The 21,605-nt window shown below is 46.0% G+C and overlaps 1 protein-coding gene across 1 annotated transcript in view; it reads left to right on the top strand.

Annotated features, from left to right (window-relative positions):
• LOC147668282 (E3 ubiquitin-protein ligase TRIM39-like) overlaps positions 1–21,605 on the top strand; it is a 175,297-nt gene that overhangs the window by 99,165 nt on the left and 54,527 nt on the right. The window contains exons 3-4 of the mRNA XM_086948633.1: positions 4,253–4,483; positions 17,691–17,713. Of these exons, the coding sequence (XP_086804759.1) occupies positions 4,253–4,483; positions 17,691–17,713 (254 nt within the window). The remainder of the gene's footprint in view (positions 1–4,252; positions 4,484–17,690; positions 17,714–21,605) is intronic.

Raw genomic sequence — 21,605 nt, 5'->3', positions numbered from 1 at the left:
GTGGCGGAGGATGAGGCTCGTGTTGCCCTCGACCATGTACCCCTGCCGAAATTGACGGACGAGGCGTCGAAGGACATCGACGTGCCCTTGACAGTGGACGAGATTCAACCAGCCATTGGCTCCCTTCATTCGGGTAAGGCCTTGGGCCCCAATGGAATACCCATCGAGTGGTTTAAAACCATGTCAGAATCCTTGGGTACACCCCTTATTCAAATGTACGAGGAATGTAGGTTGAAGGGGATGTTGCCGCCAGACCAACGGATGGCGACTATTGTGGCCATCCAGAAACCGGGTAAACCCCCCAGTGAATGCTCGTCATATAGACCCATCTCCCTTCTGAACCCAGAGGCCAAAATTATAGCTAAAGTGTTGGCGAATAGACTCTTGCCGTGCTTAACTCAATTGATTCACCCAGACCAATCCGGCTTCATGCCACATCGAAGTACGGCCCTAAACCTCCGCAGGGTGCATGGGGTTGTAGCGAGACTCTCGCTACTGCGAGAGCCAGCTGCGATCCTCTCACTAGACGCCAAGATGGCGTTCGACATGGTGGAGTGGAACTATCTTTTTGCAGTGCTCGCACGTATGGGCTTTGGTCCGGCGTTTATCTCCTGGATACGTATGCTCTACAAAGACCCCGTAGCCAGAGTGGTGGCTAATGGCCATATTTCTAGAACCATTCATCTAGGTCGTGGCACGCGACAGGGATGTCCGCTTTCGCCCCTCCTTTTTGCTCTGGTTCTGGAACCATTGGCGGTTACTATTCGCACCACGCAGCTCCTGAGGGGGATCCAATGGACTCCACAATGGGAGGATAGAGTGTCCCTATACGCGGACGACATGTTGATATACCTCACTGACCTAGAGGACGGCCTTCCTAACCTCTTGGCTCTTTGTAATGCACATGGGCGAGTCTCCACCATCAACTGGGCGAAATCGACAGTTTTCGAGCTCCAGGAGCCGCTCCCGCCACTCCCGGACTCCTGTCCTCTAGAGATAGCGCCCACTTCTTTTAAATATTTGGGGATCCATATTACCCAAGACGAGGCAGAGTTCGCACGGCTTAATTTGCAGCCTCCCTTGCTCCGACTCCGTAATGATGTGCAACATTGGAAAGAACTCCCATTGACACTATTGGGAAGGGCAGCGCTCTTTAAAATGGTGGCCCTGCCGCGCTTCTTGTATATTCTTGAAAACGCTCCACGTTTGATACCGGATAGCTTCCTCCAAAAGATAACAGCACAGATCACGGGCCTGCTCTGGGGGAACCGGCCAGCCCGGATCTTGCACATATAGTTGAATAGGAGTTGGTACGATGGGGGCATCGCGTTGCCCAACATACGGCTGTACTACTGGGCGGCCCAGCTTAAGATCCTTAATCAGTGGATACACGCCCCGCAAGAGGATCCAGCGTTCAAAGCAGATATGGCACAACTGGGTACGAACAGTTTGTTGGCCCCACTGTACCACCGCGGTATCGCGGCGAAACTCATTGGGCCCACGAATCACACGGTTCGTCTATGGTACAAGGCGCAAGCAAAACTGAAATGGGATGGGACCATTACAAAACTTACACCTCTATGGGACACGAAAGCATTGGGACATCTACGACGTACCAAGGGCTTCACCCAGTGGGATAACATCGGGATTTCAACTGTGGGGGACCTATGGACGAGGGAGGGGGTGATTCCTTTTGCAACTCTACAGGAGCAGTATGAGCTGGGGGATAATGAGCTGTACAGATATATACAGGTTAGACACGCCCTACAAGCGGCAATTCCACCAGACACATCCCCACCAGAATCCTCTCCACTGGAGGATCGCCTGCTCACAGACTTCCTACAGGAAGGGGCGACCTTGATGACCTACTGCAAATTGATTATTAACATGCCTGACCCACTAGAGAAGCTGAAAGACAGATGGATTACGAATGTCAGAGATCTAGATGAAACCGACTGGAACGCAACCATGGCGTCCCCTCGTGAGGCAGGCATATCTTCCAAATTCCGCCTGGTACAGTTAAAGATTCTGCATAGGATTTACTACACTCGCACGACACTACATAGACTGCACAGGGCGGATCATCCCTATTGTCTCAGGGGCTGCGGGGCAGAGGGCACATTTATACACACGTTATGGGATTGCCCGTTGATTGTTAGCTATTGGCAACGGGTTCTACGTACCATAGCCCAGGCACTAAACACCTCACTCACCTTGGACCCGCGGATGTGCCTGCTGAATGTCTGGGGGCCTACTGACCTTACCTTTTATGCAAGAGCGTGGACCACAATAGGGCTGGTCACGGCCAAACGTGACATAGCACAGAAATGGGGGTCGGCTGATCTCCCCACACTGGCTCAATGGATCCGAAACATGGACATGCTCATGCTGACTGAAAGAGCAGTATACAAATTACGGGATAATCTGCGTAAATGGAACGGGGTTTGGCAGCCTTGGAACTCCTATAGGGGGGACATATGTGAGCCACTGGATGAGGAAGATCTTGAGGGTTCTGAGAGTGAAGAAGAGCACTGATTGGGTCTGGGGTTGGCTGGAGGGCAACGCATATGGGAGTGGGATGGTTTTGTGCTGGGAGTTTGCTGGGGGGGATGGGGTGGGGCTTGGGGTATGGAAATGTCGGATTGGTCCCTTTTATGACGACTATGATGCTAGATGCTATCGACGCTACCTCAATGACATGCCGATTTACGTGTGCAGTTTTTCTAGTTTATGTTCACTGTTATTTAAAAAACATAAAATGCAAATTGTAATTTTTACGATACACTTATACTCCCTGTTCATCAGATCACCTTGAATAATGACTTCGTCACACAACCAATGGGAACTATCACAATACATTCCGTTTCACATTTACCTTGTGTTATTAATAGGCCATACGACTGTAAGCTTTTATGTGACTGATGATGATGATGATACTATTTGTATTTTGCAACAAAATTTTTTTAAAAAAAAAAAATAGTCCTCAGTCCCATGTGGGCTTCAGGGAGCTGTACCATTACAGTTTCACACAACACAGGAACACTCTCCTTATTAGCACTGGTGGCCAGTGGTGGCTCCTCCGCTAGGACGGAGGATCACCGCCTCACTGCTGTGCAGCAGTAAAAGAAAGGAAAAATAAAATTATAACTCCTCAATGTTATTATCATTTTATTTGTTCCTTCTGCAGCAGCTTGTAGGGGGCGGGGCTGCTCTACTTGCAGAGCATGGCAGGGGGGAATGGTGTGCACACTGCAGTGCGCATGGCGCTTTGACCGGCCTGTGACTGGCCCATGGGAGCCTGGCTGCTTCCTGTTTGCAGGGACGGGAGGAGAGATGACGTGGAACGAATGTGACAGGAGATAAGTGATTTTGTTTCCTTTTTTTGAACCCCCCCCACCCGGCCCGCCATGCCAGATCGATGCCAGCTGCCATTGCTGGTGACACAATACAAGAACACAACACTACCAGAAATGGTGTCACATCACAGGAGCACAGCTTTCTACCTGTATACTTTTGACACAGCACAAACGCACAACCCTCTCCTGTATACTAGTGACACTGCACAGGAGCACTGCCCTCTACCTGTATACTAGTGACACTGCACAGGAGCACTGCCCTTTACCTGTATACTAGTGACACTGCATGGAGGCATCATTTATTTATAATTTTAAACATTAAATTACCACATCAGTGATTCACCATCACTCTGAATGAGAGCCATAGTAGGATACGTCCTCAGTGTCTCCTTCTGGGTGAACACATTCATTGTCCTGGCTGGACAGGGGCAGCTTGCATCACCCACCAAATCTTGTGTCTTTCATCTTAAGAGCTGAAAATTCCTGGTCCCACTTCTTTTACATTCTCCCCTGCCTGTCACATCAACTCACACTTTACTTCAGCCAGTCTCTCCCCTCAGCCTGTCTCTGGGTCTTTGACTGTCTCTGCCTGCGATGGCTTCTCTTCCTTGCACTCACTCCATGGATCGAGCGTCTCTGCAGCTTCACAAATTCTGACCTGTCTACAGTTCGTGGGGTGTCTGAGGGCAGGGGGAGAGCAGGAGTGTGAGAAGGACGGAACACGGTAGAAGGGTAGGTAGTAAGATATTGTATCTCAGAAATTAGGAAAAGCACAATTTTGTTCTGATTTGTGAAGTACATTATCAACTGCTCCACTCTCCCGCTGAACTCCTGCTCTAAGGATGGCTTGTAAGAAGCGTTTTAATATCAAACCAGCTTTTCTTTGCTTCTGACAGGAGAAGTTAATAACTGAGAAGAAGAAATTTGAATCTGAGTTTAAAAGGTTGCAGCAACTCCTGAAAGAAAATGAGCAAACACTACACAGGAGACTGGAGGAGATGGAGAAGAGAATCACCATGGAAGAAAATGCAAATATCAATAAATTGTCCAATCAAATCACCTCTCTCAAGGCCCTGATAACGGAGATAGAAAAGAAGTGTGAGGAACCAGCGTGGGAACTCCTGAAGGTGAGATACTGTTTGTTAAATACAACAAAAGAAGTAAGAGAAATATTCATATTTTGTGTGCATTATTAAATGTATGGATGGAACCCACATCATGTCCTGGCAGGGTCAATGCACAGTGACCCCATGCACTCTGACAGCTGCACACAATATACAGACATGGATTATTTACATTGTCTTAATTGATACTGAGAGCCCAATTCAATATACAAGCAGTGGAATGTGCAGCGGCCTCTTGCAGTGTTCTATACAAGTTAATAATCCATCTGTATACAAAATATTTATGTATTTTATCTATTAGGGATAATGCAACACACCAAGCAATTCCAGTGACAGTAATTAATATATGAAGACCAAGGAGCAAAATGTGTGAAAAGTTGGATAAAAATGGAAAGCTTAATGAGAGACAACACCTGAGAGAATTGGAAAGAAACCAAAGTCCTCACTTTTCTTAGAAATTTGTAAACATTTCTATTCTTTCGCCTGACACAAGGGGCCAATTATTTCGGCTTGCACCAATCTCTTGTTAGGTGAAAAGTGAACTATATAACTGAGCATTTAGTAATGGGAAACACACTAGGGTTTGTATGGCTGCATAAGAGATTGCTGCATAAAGAACAAAGTGGTCACAAAAGTGGGCAAGGCACTGAAATGTTATCTAAATTTGCATAAAGTTATTATTTTCACCACATGAGCCCACAAAAGTAATAAAACAGGAAAATTCTGCTGGAATATCGAAGACTTTAGTTTGAAGGGTAGCTACGGTTTTATATTACTTTTAACCCCTCTGAGGGTGACACAGAGTATCCCTCTAAGCGTGATAGTGAGCATTCAGACCATCCCTTGAAGGATGACAGAGAGCTTCCCTCTGAGCTGGACAATGATGATTCCTTTGAGGGTGACACAACACGCCCACCTGAGGGTGATAGACAGCTTCCCTCTGAAGGTGACAGAGATTTCTCCAAGGGCAACAGAGAGCATCCCTCCGAGGGTGACAGAGAGCATCCATCCAAGAGTGATAGAGAGCATTCCTCTGAGGATGGCAAATAACATCCCTCCAAGAGTGACAGAGAGCATCCAGGACTTCCCTCCGAGGGTGCCAGAGCATCCATCAGAGAGTGACACAGAGCATCCTTCCAAGAGTGGCAGAGTGCATCCCTCCCAGGGTGGCAGAGAACATCCATCCGAAAGTGACAGGGAGCATCCCTCCAAGAGTAACACAGAGCATTCCTCTGAGGCTAACATAGAGCATTGCTCTGAAGTTGACAGAGAGCATCCCTCCGAGGGTGGCAGAGAGACTCCCTTCGAAGGTGACAGAGGGCAGCCCTCTGAGGGTGACAGGGATTTTCCCTCCAAGGGTGACAGAAATCAACCCTCTGAGTGGTGACAGAGAGAATCCCTCCAAGGGAGACAGGAAGCATCCATTTGAGGGTGATAGGGAGTATCCCTCTGAAGGCAGCACTGAGAATCCCTCTAAGGGTGATAGAGAGCGTTTCTCCGAGGGTAACAGGGAGTATCCCTCCAAGGGTGACAGAGAGCATTCCTCTGATGGTGAGAGGGTACTTCCTTCTGAGGGGTGACAGAGAGGGTTACATGACAACCACGCTTTCCTTTCCCACCTGAGCAGAACAACAAATGTGTCTGAAACACACATTCCATTTTCAACACAAGTCGTTACAAGGACTTGGCTTACGGGGGCACTGGACTTTGGAATAGTACAATTTACTGTTTCAACTCTAATCCTCGCAACACTAAAGAAAGCGTTGGGCTATTTTTTTAGTTTTATATAGCGCAAACTAGACCTAAAAGGTACCAGGGTGCTTTACGTGAGCACTAGGTGTTTTTAAAATACCCCTCCCACACTATGAATCCCATAGTATCATGCTACATCATAGGGGTCTTCCCGTCCCTCTACAGAGCGGGCGTGCTTCGACCTACGACTTCGCAGGAGCACTTAATATTGTGTGGATAGACTAGAAGTGTAATAAGTGAGAGTGATTTGAGTGGTAGGGAAAGGTGTGAATAAAAAGTTAAAAATTCCCTGGCTAGTAGAAAAAATTTACTTTATTCATACCTCTAGCTGGGAACGTTAAAAAGGGGAAGAAGAGAGTAAGTGTGAGCAAGTTATACTCTCTGTTAGACTGGGCACCTTGGCGTGAGTCTCCCTTCCACTTTTTGCTGATGTGCCTCATGTGTTTTGCTGGTGTTAGCTGCTCAGGGCACTGTGCCACTGCCAATCAGTGCCACAGTGCAAGTGCTCCCTATGAAAGGTGTATACATTGATTGGTTTCCATGATTGGCTTATTTGGTTTACTGTCAGTCCCCAGTAAAGTGCACCAGGAGTGCCAGGGCTTGTAAATACAAATGCTGCTGGTGGGCTTAAGCGCCGCGACCTTCTGGCCCCAGCCATAGCTCGCAAAGTAAAGACGGACCCCGGCCCTACTTGTACTTTCCTGATCAGGTCCTGCTGAAACGCCCCGCTGCTGTTAAGTGAACAGCTGCGGTGCGTACTGTGGCTGGGCACGTCCCGTACCTGTGGACCACACCGCCGCCCGCGCCGCATTCAGCCGCTCCCCCTCCAGGGTCAAAGCGTACGCTGCTTGTGAGCCTGCCCCCACAACTCATCTCTAACCCGAGCACACCGAGATTGCTGAGCCTTGAGACGTAGCTCGAATCGCCCCGGGGAGGCACCGAGACGTGGGACGCCTGACGTCCGCATCCGTCTGCCTCGAACTTTCAAGTCTCTACGGTACTGTGCCCCGTGTCGTCCTGTACGTTGCGCCCCGGACTGAAGTGTCCGTGAGGCGCACATCCTCGTTGAAACCCTTGTTCGCCCTGCAGTACGAGTCTCACAGGAGTGCTACAACCCGTACCCCTTCTGTGCATCGACCGTGCCGAACGCGTCTAACGCGAGGCGCGTGAGGTTTAGCGAGGCCTTTCCTTTGTTTGTCGTACGGAGCATACAGGAGCGCTACGAAGTGCCCAGGCTTTAACGAACAGTGCAACAAAGATCTAAACAGTGCTGTGAGAATTGTGGCATCATTTCTAAAGTAACTGGAACCATTCTTGAATCGTTAAGCCTGTATTCTAAAGTCTGCTTGAAGTTGAAATATAAAGAGTATATTTTTACATAAAAACAACCTTGTGTCTCTGTGTGGTGGGTTGATAGATTACTGGGTAAATTACTGCAAATGCTTAACCATATATGCTCTGGGGATTAGCCTTGTCTGCTCGCACCACGCTGCCTAGAGGGTGAGCAGGGGTTATTTCTAGGAGTAGTCCCTTGCCCTGACTGGAGGAGAGGGTCCCTGCTTGTCACAAGTGTATACCTGTGCCAACCAGAGACCCCCAATTCTAACACTCTCTACTTGGTCGACGTGCTTCGTAAGCAGTCCCCTACTGCTTTACTCATCAGGACCTATTGTGATCCCTACTGCACTCTGAGATAATAGGTTATATACATTTTATATGCCTATCATTTCACAACAAGCTGACCATAAAAATAGGCTGGTCAACTGAAAAGAAAATTATGGAGGCTAAATGACCTCCTCAAAAAAGTACCTGTGGAGAGAAAAAAGAGACAACCACAAAACTAGATGAGAGCCTATTGGTTGTTAATGTGACACATCATCATAGCGTGGATTTAAAAAAAAAAACTAATATCATGTTGATCTCATTTTTATCGTCCTGTGGTGAAAAAGTACATATTTTGTGATATATTTTTCATGATGTAGTTTTCAAATAGTTGGGCTTAATTATTCAATCATATCAGGCTAATATGCCAATCACCCACAATATTAATGGAGGGTATTTTTTTGTCAGTAGACATCACCTTACATGCACACTTTTGTCTGTGGCCGACACATATTCATACACACAACGAGGAAAATTGTAGGTTTTTACAACGAAAACAAAACAACTGGTCTATGAGGAATACATACACTTGCTTTTGTTTGCCGTGCCACTTGAGCCAGCGCCGGGGTGGGGGAGGGTTCTTTGGTGCTTTCAGTCACTGTAAAAAAATTTGAATCTAGTTGGCTATGCTCGAGGAATATAAAGAACAAAAGGGAGGTTGGAGTCCAAGCTTCCTCTTAGGGTATCTTAGCCGGGCGATTTAACCTCATCAGCGCGGCGGCGCAGATTCCTGCGCTGTGCTGAACGTTCTAATGAGTCAACGGGCTCATGATGGAACGGTTCCGTCATGAGCACCGGCCAACCGACGCTCATGACATAACCGTTCTGTCAATAGCATAGAGCCGGACTTACGTATACAGTGATACTCCCTCATCCGTCAAAGACCTCCGTGCTGCTCCGTGGTCTGAAGCATCTGCGGTTAGCACTTCCTATTTATATGTTGCCTGATTGGATAATTGTCTGCCTAATTGATTGCACCTGCTGGTTGTTCTGTTGTGCATGCTGTCAGCGTCACATGTCGGAATGACGCTCGAAATCATAGAAATGGAAAAAATGGAAAAACCATTCCGCCTCCAAACGAGTGATATTATCATGTTCTCATGTTCAATCGAAAGGTTACTAATGACAAATATTATATTCGTTCATGTGTGGGAGCATCACAAGAGTTATGTACTTATTGGGAGGCAGAACGAGGTCGTATTTCAGTAAAACTCATAAACAATTTAAAGACTAGAAAGAAAACAAAAATGTCCGCTTCTCATGGTACATTCGATTTATAGCTAAGAAAACTACTTCCTGTGTACTCTTCGAGAGGAGTTTCTGCGATAGTTTTTGGTTATCAAGCAATACCTTAAGTTTTATCATGGTATTCCATAGTGGGTGACATATTTGATGGTACCACGTGCCACATTATTATTACGAGTTGGCTCTTGTTACCTTTTATTAAAGTTGTTGTGTAGTTGCGCTTCGTGCATTTCTTTGCATGTGGGCGGATGTTCATAATACTAGTGTCCTGGCATTATGTAATTTTTCTATGTCTCATACATCGCCTTCTACATAGAATTCGAAGGTGGCACTTCAGACTGGTGGTGTTCATGAAGGCTATTGTACATTATTAATGTTTTAGGGGGTTTCACTTTATGCAGGTGATTTTTATCGTGAAAGTTAATATTCAGATATATACCTCTAATATCCCGGCATATTGCAGAATATTACAGATTATACTTCAGTGATTCAGAAGGGGGAGGTTTTCAGAGGCACCCGGAAGAACGTGAAGTGAAAGCAAGCCAATGGGGTGGGCACCTAAGAGTAAGAAAGTGAAGGGGGGTGGGGGGTGGGGGCTGGACACAAGTGCAGCCTCTATGGTTAACCCTGAATGAAGCTGGAGAATGTATTGATACAAATGTCTCAGAACCAAACTATCCACCTAGGGCTCAGATTCTACTAGCAGAACTACTAATCCAGCTGAGGGTTATCGTGAAAGAAGAAATTGCCCCTCTGAATAATCGTAATCACAATCTGACAGCCATGGAGGCTACCAGGCACACACATCCTCCCATTAATAGGGCGCAACTTATAACGAGGGGAACGATTACAGCAGCCAGGCAGGCCCTACAAGCCGGGTACCATCTCTCAGAGGCTTGAGGCCCAGCGGGGGCAAGAAAATGCTATGTGCTCAGCGAACAGGAAAACTGTTGTAGTCCCCACTATGCGGATGACGCACCAAGGCAACAATATCGTCTTAGGGCCCAGTGGTAATATAGAAGGGGTTGAGGCAGGAGAACCCCTAGTGGGTAGGACTAAAGCTATGACCCTTCCGATTATTGATCTCCCCCAGCCGCAGCTCCTTATGTGGTCATCTTGGCTGGGGTTCCAGAGCTCAAGGAAGCCCAGAGGGAATCACATTTGGACCTTTGGAATAAAAATGTGTTCTGGTTGGCGAGACATTGGCAGTTCCCCTGTGAAAAGGCTGGGGAAATACAAACAGTTTGGAGAGTTGCTTGGGTGGGAAGCAGGAATAAAACTACCTAAGGGGATTGTGTGATTATTAATTTTAAAAACACCCTGACTGTAAGCACCCTATTAAATTACAAATCCACTTTCTCAGAACCAGTGCTTAATTTGTAAAAGAAAAGGTGCCGGTGCTCAAAACTCAGCTTAGATGCCCGAGGCTAGTGCTGTTAAATGTCGGCGGGCCGCATTCCCCATATTGGAAAGTTGCTGATACCTAATTTAAAATTACTGTTTGGAGCCATCCAGACACATACTAAGTGACTATGTAGCACAAATGTGCCTACTTCTTAAAAAAGATGTTGAGTGCATGTGCAAGAGATGATGCGCAATCCCAACCTCTGTGCTGCCTGCCCCTATGGAAAGTGTTTACGGCCACCACTGTGGTGTCACATAAACAAAGCTCATGTTTACTCTGAGAGGAGACTGGGAGAACCTCTGGCCCTACACACTGACTCTACAGTACTATGACGTAGTAGGAGTCTCTTCTCATCTGGACCAAAGTCCCCTTCCTTGCTGCACAGAACTTCAGATGTCCATTTAATGAGACTGACTTTCATCCAGTGTTGCTTTTACAGCCAACTACACTGAGCATGCAGAGATTTGCAGGCCTGTGCCAATAAAAGGAATATAAGAACTACTACTCCCTGCATGCTTAGTGCTGTTGGCTGGCAAATTAAGGAATGACTAGCTGGCACCCCCCCAACATGCAGCTAGGCCTCACTTGGTGCTATTATAAAATCAGGACTACGAGTTCCAGAATGCAGTGGGAAAAATTAACAGCATTGACTGGATGAGTTACCCACACCTGGGCTTGTAACAAGTGCGAGCTCTGCATCTGTCAACTGGGAAACCCACCCATATCCCTTGAAGTTAATCCTACCCTGGGTTATCGAAAACCCACGAGCTGGTTCAGGCTGTATATGTAGCCTGATACTCGTTTTTAAGCACTGTGAGTGCAAGTGTACAATGCAGCTGCCCATGTGTTAGACCATTTTCGGATGGCATCTCCTTACTAAACTCAACACGCTGTCCGCACTTTACAGAATTAATGATGTAATGTATTAGCTGATATTTTCTCATATCTAATAATGCAGATGTCCCGCTCTCCCATTGGACAGTCAGTGAAGCCATTCCATCATGACGTGCAGGCTGGGGCTGTAGCCTGGCTCCAATCCATAAAGACACACTGTCTGCAGCTCCAAAGTAGTGGGCACTACAGAGCAATGCAGACCATGCCGAGTTGCAAACAAATCAAGCTGCACCCGTTGCTTCTCCCACGTGCGCCAACTGCCAAATACACTGTGGGCCCCTCCTCCAGCCCCTGCTCTATAAAGCAAAAGCATTCCAGGCCACCAGGGGGTGGGGTGGGAGTTGGCGTAGGGGTAGGGGAGGTATTCACATGTTTACTCCAAGTCAACCCAGCCTCTCTTGTCTCTTGTGCTGTGCGCACCGGATGTATGACGTTACAACGCATGCTTTTACCACGCATGCTGTTACAACGCAAGTATTACAACGAAAACCTTTACAACGTATTACACTTGGGTGTGCTGGATAGTGAATAGTTTAATTTACTATTCCAACTCCAGTCCCCGTGGACACTAGGGAAGGTGTTGGATAGGAAATTAAAACTATTCCTTATCCTAGAGCGCCCCCCAGTGTAATGCATTCTAATGGTTTTCGTTGTAATACATGCGTTGTAACAGCACTGCGTGGTAAAAGTTGCGTTGTAAAGGTTGCATACCGTGCGCACCCTGCCCCAGGCCAGAGGACTTAACAGGCCTCAGGAAAGTGAAACAAAATTCAGCGCCCACCATCCTGATAAGACAAAGTGACTGCCTTGTGCCTCTGGGGCGAGTAAGTATTGCCGAGGTCACACATGGGCAGCTGCATTGTACACTTGGTTTCACACGCTTAAAAAACACAAGTTTCAGGTTACATACAGCATGAACCAGCTCGTGGGTTTTTCTTTTGTTCACTGTTCTTCAGCGAATTTCCTAACAGCACCGGCCCCATGTAGACCCGGCCCTAAGAAAGAAGTGCCGGTGCTTAGCACCGGAAAGCACCAGCACAAATTAAGCACTGCCCAGAACCCTACTCAGAAGTGAAAGCCCTTGGACTGGACTTTTTCTATTTTTATTGTTATAACTCAGGTAGGGCTGACACTATTATAAACCCTGGCAGATGGACTTCAGTACATCATGATCCTGGCCATAGGCATCCCTCCCCCAGACCACTGTTTTATAATTTACCTATAAAAAATCGATACAGGGCTCTGGAAAAAAGTGGACAGACTAACGAAGGCTATGGGAGTAGGTCAGGGAATGAGTTTCCTCAGGCCGCAAGGAGGACCAGAGGACCTCCTAAGGGGGTATCTATGTCAGGGTTGAAACTAAAGGATTGGGTAATATTGACACCACACCTGAACACGGGAATCGGCAGGGCTACGAGAATTTCCCAGACCTATACTACCCGCAAATTCTGTCTCCAATAATAACAATAAATATAAGGTCAATAAATTCAAGAAATCTCTTGCTGGCCCTAACCCTACCCTATCTGAACGATTATATTCATCTGACGCTCATTCCCTTGTCATCCTTAAGGAATCTTCTTATCTAGGGAAAAAGCTTACGGTCCTATCGTGGAACGTGGCAGGTCTTATAAGCAAACTTCCTTGCCCCGATTGGGGGCTTTTTGTTGACCAGTTTGACATTTGCATGTTCCAAGAAATTTGGGCAAGGGAACACATGACGAGGGTGGGTTTTGCTTCATTTAGCATTGCAGCTACTATGCGAGACAGGGGCAGGCTGTCCTGGGGACTAGCCATTTGGGTTGGCTCTCATTTGCGTTGCACAGTCAATCAGCTGAATTCCTCCTTCAACGATATTCAAGGTATAACTCTTGTTTTTTCTCCAAAGCTGAAGTGTGCCCTTATTAATGTTTACTCCTGGACTGTAAGATTGACGAAAGAGTCGCCAACCTTTGATATTCTGAACTCTTTTATCTCCCTTGTCCCTTCTGATGTGAGGCTGATTGTTGGGGGTGATTTTAACTGTCAATTTGAGCCCCTCCCTCCCACCCCTGATTCTATCTCAATGAGGAGGATTCCCAATGGCCTATTCCTGATCCTCGAATCCCTTCAAACAAGGCCTGGTTACCCTTGGTACTTCAAATCAATGCATTAACACTGACTCTTTCCCTGTGAGCTTGTAACGGCTGTACGATCTTGGATGTACCGGGGAACCCAACATTTAGCAGCATTGTGCATGCTTCTCATCTGGATTATATCCTGGTTGAGACTAGTTTATGGCAAAGGGTTATTGACTTCGCCATCTTTCCCCGCTACGACAGTGATCACAATGCCCTGGCCCTGGAAAAGAAGATGCCAGATCTGGGTACAGTTTCGACTAGCAGCCCTAACTTTGATAATAGAATAATCCTCTCCAACAATAAGAGAAGAGTAAAATGGTGGGTAATTAAGCACTCTCCGGATAAATTGAGTTCTATCTATGCAGCTGTCGTACCGGCTCTGGTGGAAAATTTGTGACAATGCCACTGATGTGGGCACTTCAACCCACACCAACAAAGTTGCACAATTACATGCAGCTCTGGTGGCTAAACTGGTTGACATATTTAGCGCGCATAAGCACTCTAAGAGGAAAAAACGGCCCACCCACACTTGGGGGCAGATGTATCAAGAAACCATTTTGCACTTCTCTAATAGCGATTGTTAAGGAATCGCTATTTGAGAAGTGCAAAATGGTATGTATGTAGAATTTTGCTATTTTTTAGCGATTCCTTAAAATTCCTTAATTGCGATTAGCAAATTGCTAATCGCAATTAAGGAATAATTTTCCCATTCATTTCTATGGGCCAGGAGGCCCATAGGAATGATTGTGCAGTAATTCTCAAATTGCGAATTCGCAATTTGCTAATCGCAATTTGAGAATTATTTCAAGGGTGCAGGGGTGTCTCAAAGACACCCTGCTGCACCCCTCAAATCTACATGTGTGTGCATGTGGCACACATACATGCCCTATGGGCATGTATGAGTGTCACATGCCACCCTTACAAATGCCAATTAGGGCTTTTTTGTTAAAAATCGCAATTTACCACCAACTACAAGTTGATGGTAAAATGCGATTTTTTTACACAAATTTGCACACCAAAAATGTGTCATACATATCATTTAAGGAATCGCAAAATTTGCGATTCCTTAAATGCTATGCAAAAGAAGGAATCGCAAATAATTGCGATTAAATAAATTGCGATTATTTCATACATGTGAAATATCGCAAAACGGCCGTTTGCGAGTCGCAAAGGCCGAAAATCTGCGATTTTCAGCCTTTGCGAGTCGCAAAAGCCTTGATACATCTGGCCCTTGGTTTAATGATGACTGCCGCAAGGCGAAACTGGCCCTCCTGGTAGCTATCAAAGCCAAAGACACATCTTTGGTAAATAGTAGGAGGGTGCTGTACAAAAAGATTATTTCCCGAGCAAAGCAGGCCTGGGAACTGAATAAATGGAAAGACATAAAGGATGCTCTGTCGAGGAAAGACATGAAAGAGTTTTTGGCTATAGTTAGAACTAATAATAGGGAAGGTAACACAGCCCTTGAGCCAAATATAGCAGCAGATAAGTGGGTTGATCACTTCCAGGCATTATACACTTCTGAGCCGGCATCTGTTACCCACAATGTCACATATTCTACTTCCCCTAAGACAGAGCAGGTAGACGTGGATGTGACAGATACAGCCACCAATATCTCATCAAAGAGCATCCATGAAGCAGCTGTGGAGATTACCCTTTCAGAAGTTGCACTTGCAATAAAGAAACTCCCCGCAGGTAAAGCACCAGGACTAGATAAACTACCGGGTGACCTTCATAGGGTGGAACCAACAATATGGGTCCCCTATTTATGGGCATTATTTAATGCCATAATGGAAGGTATGCCGATCCCTAAACCCTGGGCGGGGGCAGAAATCATTCCAGTTTTTAAGAAGGGGTCTTTCCTTCTCCCTGCAAACTACAGATCAATAAGTTTGATTGATGCCATGCAAAAATTGTTTGCACGAGTACTCCTAGATGGCCTCCAGGGCTGGATGATAGTGCTTACCAGGCTGGCTTCAGAACGAACATCTCCACACTTGACCAAATATATAGATTACAACTTATATTTTGGAAAACTGTGAAAATGGAGGGTGGCAGCCTCTACTTAATTTTCGTGTACCTGAGGTCGGCCTTCGACCTGGTGCCCAGGGATAAACTAGGAGGGCACTGAAAGACATGGGGATCCCATATTATCTTTTAAGCATGTTTGAGAGGCTGCATGAAGCCAATTTTGCGCAAGTTAGATGTGGGAAAGAGGGCGAGCTAACTCCACAATTTCCGTTGAGAAGGGGACGAGGCAGGGGTGTGTGCTTGCTTCTACCTCTTTCTCAATGATTTGATTGCACACCTTAATGAGGTTATGGACAATGATGCCCCCAAACTGGCAAACTCTAAGGTCCCAGCACTTTTGTTCGCGGACGATACCGTTTTAATGTCCAAGTCAACGATGGGAATACAGAGGGTCCTGGACAGTTTTGTAACGCACTGTAATAACAAGGGGCTGGAAATAAACACCACAAAAACCAAATGTATGGTCTTTAATCCGGCCAAGACAGCATGCCCTAATCCCAGCCTAAATGGCATGGTTCTGGAAAGGGTCTCTGTATTTGACTACCTAGGTGTAACCATGACCGAGGATATGGAGTGGGGACCACAAATTGACAAAGCCAAACTCAAATTAGCCCAGACAACGGGAGGACTTGCAAAATTACTGAGAGATTCTTCCTTTAAACCTCCTGGCCCTGCCCTAGAGATTTATAGGGTGCAGGCCAGGGCCTCTTCAATGTATGGGCCGAACTGTGGGGTCACTCTTCTTGTAGCCAATTGAGCAAAGTTGAGAATAGCTATTTAAGACAGACTCTGGATCTCCCCTCTAGCACCCCTTTAATTCCCTGAGACTCAATTTGGGTATTAGACCAATAGGAGATGAGGTTGCATTAAGACCCCCAACCTTCTGGCGAAGACTATGGGTGTTGGAAGCATACCGGTTAGAGACAAAAGAGCTTTTGGGCTTCCGGGGTTTAGAGAAAAAGATCCCTTGGTACCTGAAGGAAGAGTGCAGCAGGATAGGTAACCCGAGTCTCTGGAGCGACCCCGAGGAAGTATGCTTGGCAACCTCGCGTGTGGAACTGGTGAAAACCTACTGATTACATTAATTGGCAGTTATATGTGGGAACACAGGTACGAGCCATCTCACAGCAGATTTTCTTTAACACAAAGTTGAATACAATTTTGAGCCTTTCCTGGAAGATATCTTGTCTCCTCTAGCTAGGAAATTATATCTACAGTTTAGATTCGGCACCCTTCCCCTCCGCACCTTTACTGGTAGTTGGTCTAGCACTGCCTTGCGACCATGCCCCATCTGTAGACCCCAAGAGGAGACAGAGCTTCATATTTTATTTTTTTGTCCAGGATACAAACTTGCTAGGCAATGTTGTCTCAAACAGTTATGTAGGAATCTGGGTTTTGTGCATTGTCAGGAGGCATAAAGAGTGTTAAAATCTGATAACTCTAAGCCCATTGTATTTGGAGTCTCTCGATTCCTAAGCTCAATGTGGCGTAGGCGCTGGATTCTTTCAAAAAATACTACCCCTGATGAAAATGTAGACATTGCTTCCCTCCTCTCGCCTCAGACTGTTACTGATTTTAATACTTACTAACTATGTGATATATGTTGTGAGAATATATTTAATTATTTTTTATATAAAATGTTAGCAGTAATGATCAATTAGATTGTAGTCTAGAATATCAATGTTAGACAGGATAACGCTCCACATAATCATCTGGTATTGGGTGGTCTCTTTTTATAATAATCTTTTATCTTTTAATCTTTTTATTATTAGGTGTTATTTATTGTATTGTACATATTTTCAAGGCCTATGGACTGAACTAAAGATAATAACAAGCAATTGCTCCAGTCAAGGCGGCAGCAATGTAATGTTTCATTTTTAATCTTGCTTTATTAATTGAAATGTATGAATGGTATTATGTATCTTTTATGGTTTTTCTAAACCGAAATAAAGATTACTGAATCGAAATCGATATTTAAGAGAAATAGCTGCCCAATGTCTTCTAACTATGGCTAGCTAAAAGTGTTTCACTTTTTAAAACTACTGACATATTTTAACTTCTCTTTTGCAACTGATTTCACTGTGTTTGTTTCTCTGTTTTGCAGGATGTCAGAAGCACCCTCGAGAGGTAAGGATGATCTGTTATTTTCCTCTCAGTGTGTAAGGAGCACATCTGGCTACTACGGTGTGTAAACATCATCACTGAGCGCACACAATGTGTTAGGACACTTTCAGATCCTCATGAAATCACTTTACCTCCTCATAAAACTCAAGCCCACAAACAACAACCACGAGTCCCTGAAAACTGCCTGAAGTCCTTAGAATGCTCCAGAGAGTCTCCAGGAAACCTTCATTTTTCAGAAATACATTTGAGTCATTTGAGCCTTGAAACTCCTGCTGCGTAATTGAGCTCCTGACCTCACAAAACATATTCATATCTTTCAAACCTACCTGAAGCCCTAAAAAAGGTGCCCTCATCACACAGAACATGCAAGCACACCCTGGGAGAGCCCCCCAGGATTCACAGCTCAGAATTGGACCAAACCTGGTTCAGGATGAACCTCTCTTCAAAGCATCCCTCAGAGCTTCCCAACATCTTTGGAGTTTCAGTAAAGGCGTATCCAGGCCTCGCTCTTTAGTAATTCCACCGCGCAGAAAGACCATTCCTGTCACAGAGAGCTGAGGGGGGGGGGGTGATCAACCCCCAGGGACCGAGTCAGCAGGTAATGTGCTGCTCAGCGACCCCTGCGTGGACAGGCCCCAGGAAGCAGAGGGTCGTCTAATGATGACAGCTCACAAATATCGAAAGATATCAAATGAACAGCAAAGCAGGGCTTTAAGGCTCCCCCAGGCCTTAAAACGACCACCCCCCATCTCCTGGAAGCCGCAGTGACAAAAGCAAGACCTGCCTACAGGAGACACCCTCCCGCACTCCCGCCATTCTCGAATTTGCCGCTATTATTGCCGGAGTCCCGCGACGTCCGATGCCCGGGTATTTAAACTGACCTCCATTCGGCCCCTGCCTGCCTGGAGTGAGGGGACGGGCAGATGTGTGTTCCCAGGGACAGACCCGCCGGGTCCTCGCCTCCATGTGATGGAAACTGACGCCCCGCGACCCTTTCATCATCTCTTCTCCTTATCCGCACCATCAGCACAGACCGGATGTCAACCTTCTGAGCTCAATTGAGACTAACCACAGGTCTCTGTTGAAAAGCGCTAAGTGTCCCTGTTAGCAACAGGATGAGCAGAAACCGACGGCCGGTGTGAAAATAGCATTGTCGAGGGATTCATCTTTCAAAGTACTCTCAAGGCAGGTGCACCGAGCACTGGGCAACCCCCTCCCACCTACCCCAGCTGTACTTGCATCTCACGCGCCCTCCCACAATTCCTTCTTTCCCAACAATTATACACACCACACCTTTGTGGTGTTAGAAAAATGGCTGCAGTTTATTCACATCATGAGTTGGTACACACTTGTATTTGTTCCTCAACGTGTTCATTTCTGGCTTATCTTGGAATTCTATGTAAGGCATTTCATTACAGGTTATACAGCAGGCACAGCTCCAGGAATTTGTATTTGGGTGGGCCAAGGGTGCATTTGGTTGGGCCACTGAGGGCTCGATTTGTCGCATACATGTCTGGGCAGGCCAGCGTCAGGGCCCTCCTTTATCTCTTCTTAGTCTTACAAGGCCCAGTAAAACGCACTCTTTTCCAAATCTCTTTCTAAATGTTATCACTCTCAAAAAATGTGTTTTCCATGTAATGTTCCTTTGATGGGAAGGGGAGGTTTCTGAGGTAGGAGTATCAGGCAAGTGACACATCTCAGGCTCCTTCTGTGTGAGCCTTCAGGGAGAATCCCTCTTCATTACTACCTCCACCTGACCCCGGACTCTGCAACGCACTCACTCCCTTACAGGCTTGATTATACCCACTCCTCTCCAGTGCACCTTATCTCACAGCTGACCTTGGGCCCCAGCCCCATATCAGGCACCATCTGGCTCCACTTTCATTTTTCTCGGTAAAAACATTAGTAAAATCACCTTCAAACTTAAAACATTGAATATAGCAGTAAATATAATTAGCACACACTTTAAAGTATGTTCCACAGTAGCCCTTATGACCTGACTGCTAATTAAATAAACATAAACAGAAAGGCTATGAGAGGGCTGGCTTCAACACTGATGCGAAAGTCTTTTTTGGCGCCACACCAATAACCTCTTTCTCCGTAAATACCTTTACTACCACTTTTTAACAGTGCCCCTCATCCCTCCATGGCCCCCCTCATGACCTTCTCCTCGGATTCCCTCTCATGCTACCCTCCACCAGTGCCTCTCATCTCTCTGTAGCCCCTCCCCGTCATGACCTCCTCCTCAGACTTCCTCACTACCACCCTCCACCAGTGCCTCTCATCTATCCCTAACTCCCCATCCACCCCATGACCTCCTCTTCGGATTCCCTCACTGCCACCCCCCAGTCTCTCTGTAGCCCCTCCCCCTATTGACCTCCTCTTCTGAGTCCCTCACTGCCACCCTTCAACAGTGCCCCTTATCTTTACGTAGCCCCTCTCTCATATGCATTTCATTTGTTGTATAGCGCTACTCATATCAGTGTAGGGTGTCACAGTACTTTACATCACGCACACATTATACAGAGACAATGAATCATACAAGTATGTAAATCAGTCTACAGGGAATGTCGCATAAGCCAATGAGGATTACAAGGTGTATGAATCACGTCATCCATACTGCTGGGTGGGATATTTTAAGAGGGTTTGGTCTGGGGAAACACAGCCTTAGGATTTAAAGAGTATTCCATGGGGGTCAGCTTTACTGATAAAAATGAATATCTGCCCAAACATACTCATTTTAGCAACATTAGAATAATGAAGACTGAGGAAGTTCTAACTATATCACAAAACAAAAAAAGTGAAGTTCCTACTATACCATTCATGTTTGTATGCAGCTCTTTGGTGACAGTTCATTGGTCACTGTCCTATGTTAGGATTGTAACTTCTGAACTGCAAGTAGCACAAGGATCTCCGTGACAAAGGAAGTAACCCAGTGAGCTTCCACATAAAATACAGTTCATCTGCATTTAAAAACTACTAACAGACAAATGATTGCTTTCCAGCAGGATCATTAATCACCAACGTTATCTGGGCATTTTGTATTGTGGTATTGTTGTCCTGCATCAGCCATGATAATGATAAAAACTGTTCAAATGAAGCACACACGAAGTATGTGTCCTGCTGGGCCTGTGCAGATTTAAAAAAGAAAAACAAATAGTCACACATTCTCTTACCTACTCCATAAAACAAACTTTGTGTCACAGCCTGATGTGATAAGAAGCTGCAGGGGTCAGGAAAGGCGAATAGGAATAAACAAACTTATTTTCTATTGCACTTCATAGAAAAAGAAATATCCACGCAGCAGAACAGTAGGTAAAGGTGACCGTTGTCAAAGAAAGGATTTGTCACCTTTCGCCATGTGGAGGTGAAGGGGTGAAAAAATGAACTAAGCCTCGTTAACATGTAAATGGTCTTATAAAGACCTGTGAAGTACTCAGGTGCGGCTGCAATAATCTCAAAAACTGTCTGTGTGTGTGTGAGCCTGGGAAGCTGTCTCAGCCCGTGCGCACACACACACAGACAGCCCTTTGATCCCAATGCCGTTGAGCGCCTTCCTTCAAGCCTCACTGCGAGGGCCAAGGCTCCTGTTTGGGTGGGCCTGGCCCAACTGGGCCTGTTATACAGTGTATTATATCTTATGCTTCATTATATATTAGTAACTATAACATGCCTAACCCTTGTATGCACCAACCTTATGGCCATGCTGTCTCTTCAAGGCTGTCATACCTCTCTTCCAATTGCTGTGACAGCTCAACTACTGTCACCTTGTACAGCGGGTCGTGGCTTCAAGGCTTCATATTGCTACGGAATGTGTGGCGTGAGTGGCCCTGTATCAATGCGTGGGGTGCAAGTGCCATGTCCGCCCAGCTCTGACCATTTCTTATTTTCTTGT

This window comes from Lissotriton vulgaris, unplaced genomic scaffold (assembly GCF_964263255.1).
Source record: "Lissotriton vulgaris unplaced genomic scaffold, aLisVul1.2 SCAFFOLD_328, whole genome shotgun sequence".
Lineage (NCBI taxonomy): Eukaryota > Metazoa > Chordata > Amphibia > Caudata > Salamandridae > Lissotriton > Lissotriton vulgaris.
The sequence above is the reverse complement of the archived record's forward strand: the minus strand, read 5'-3'. Positions and strand labels throughout refer to the sequence as shown.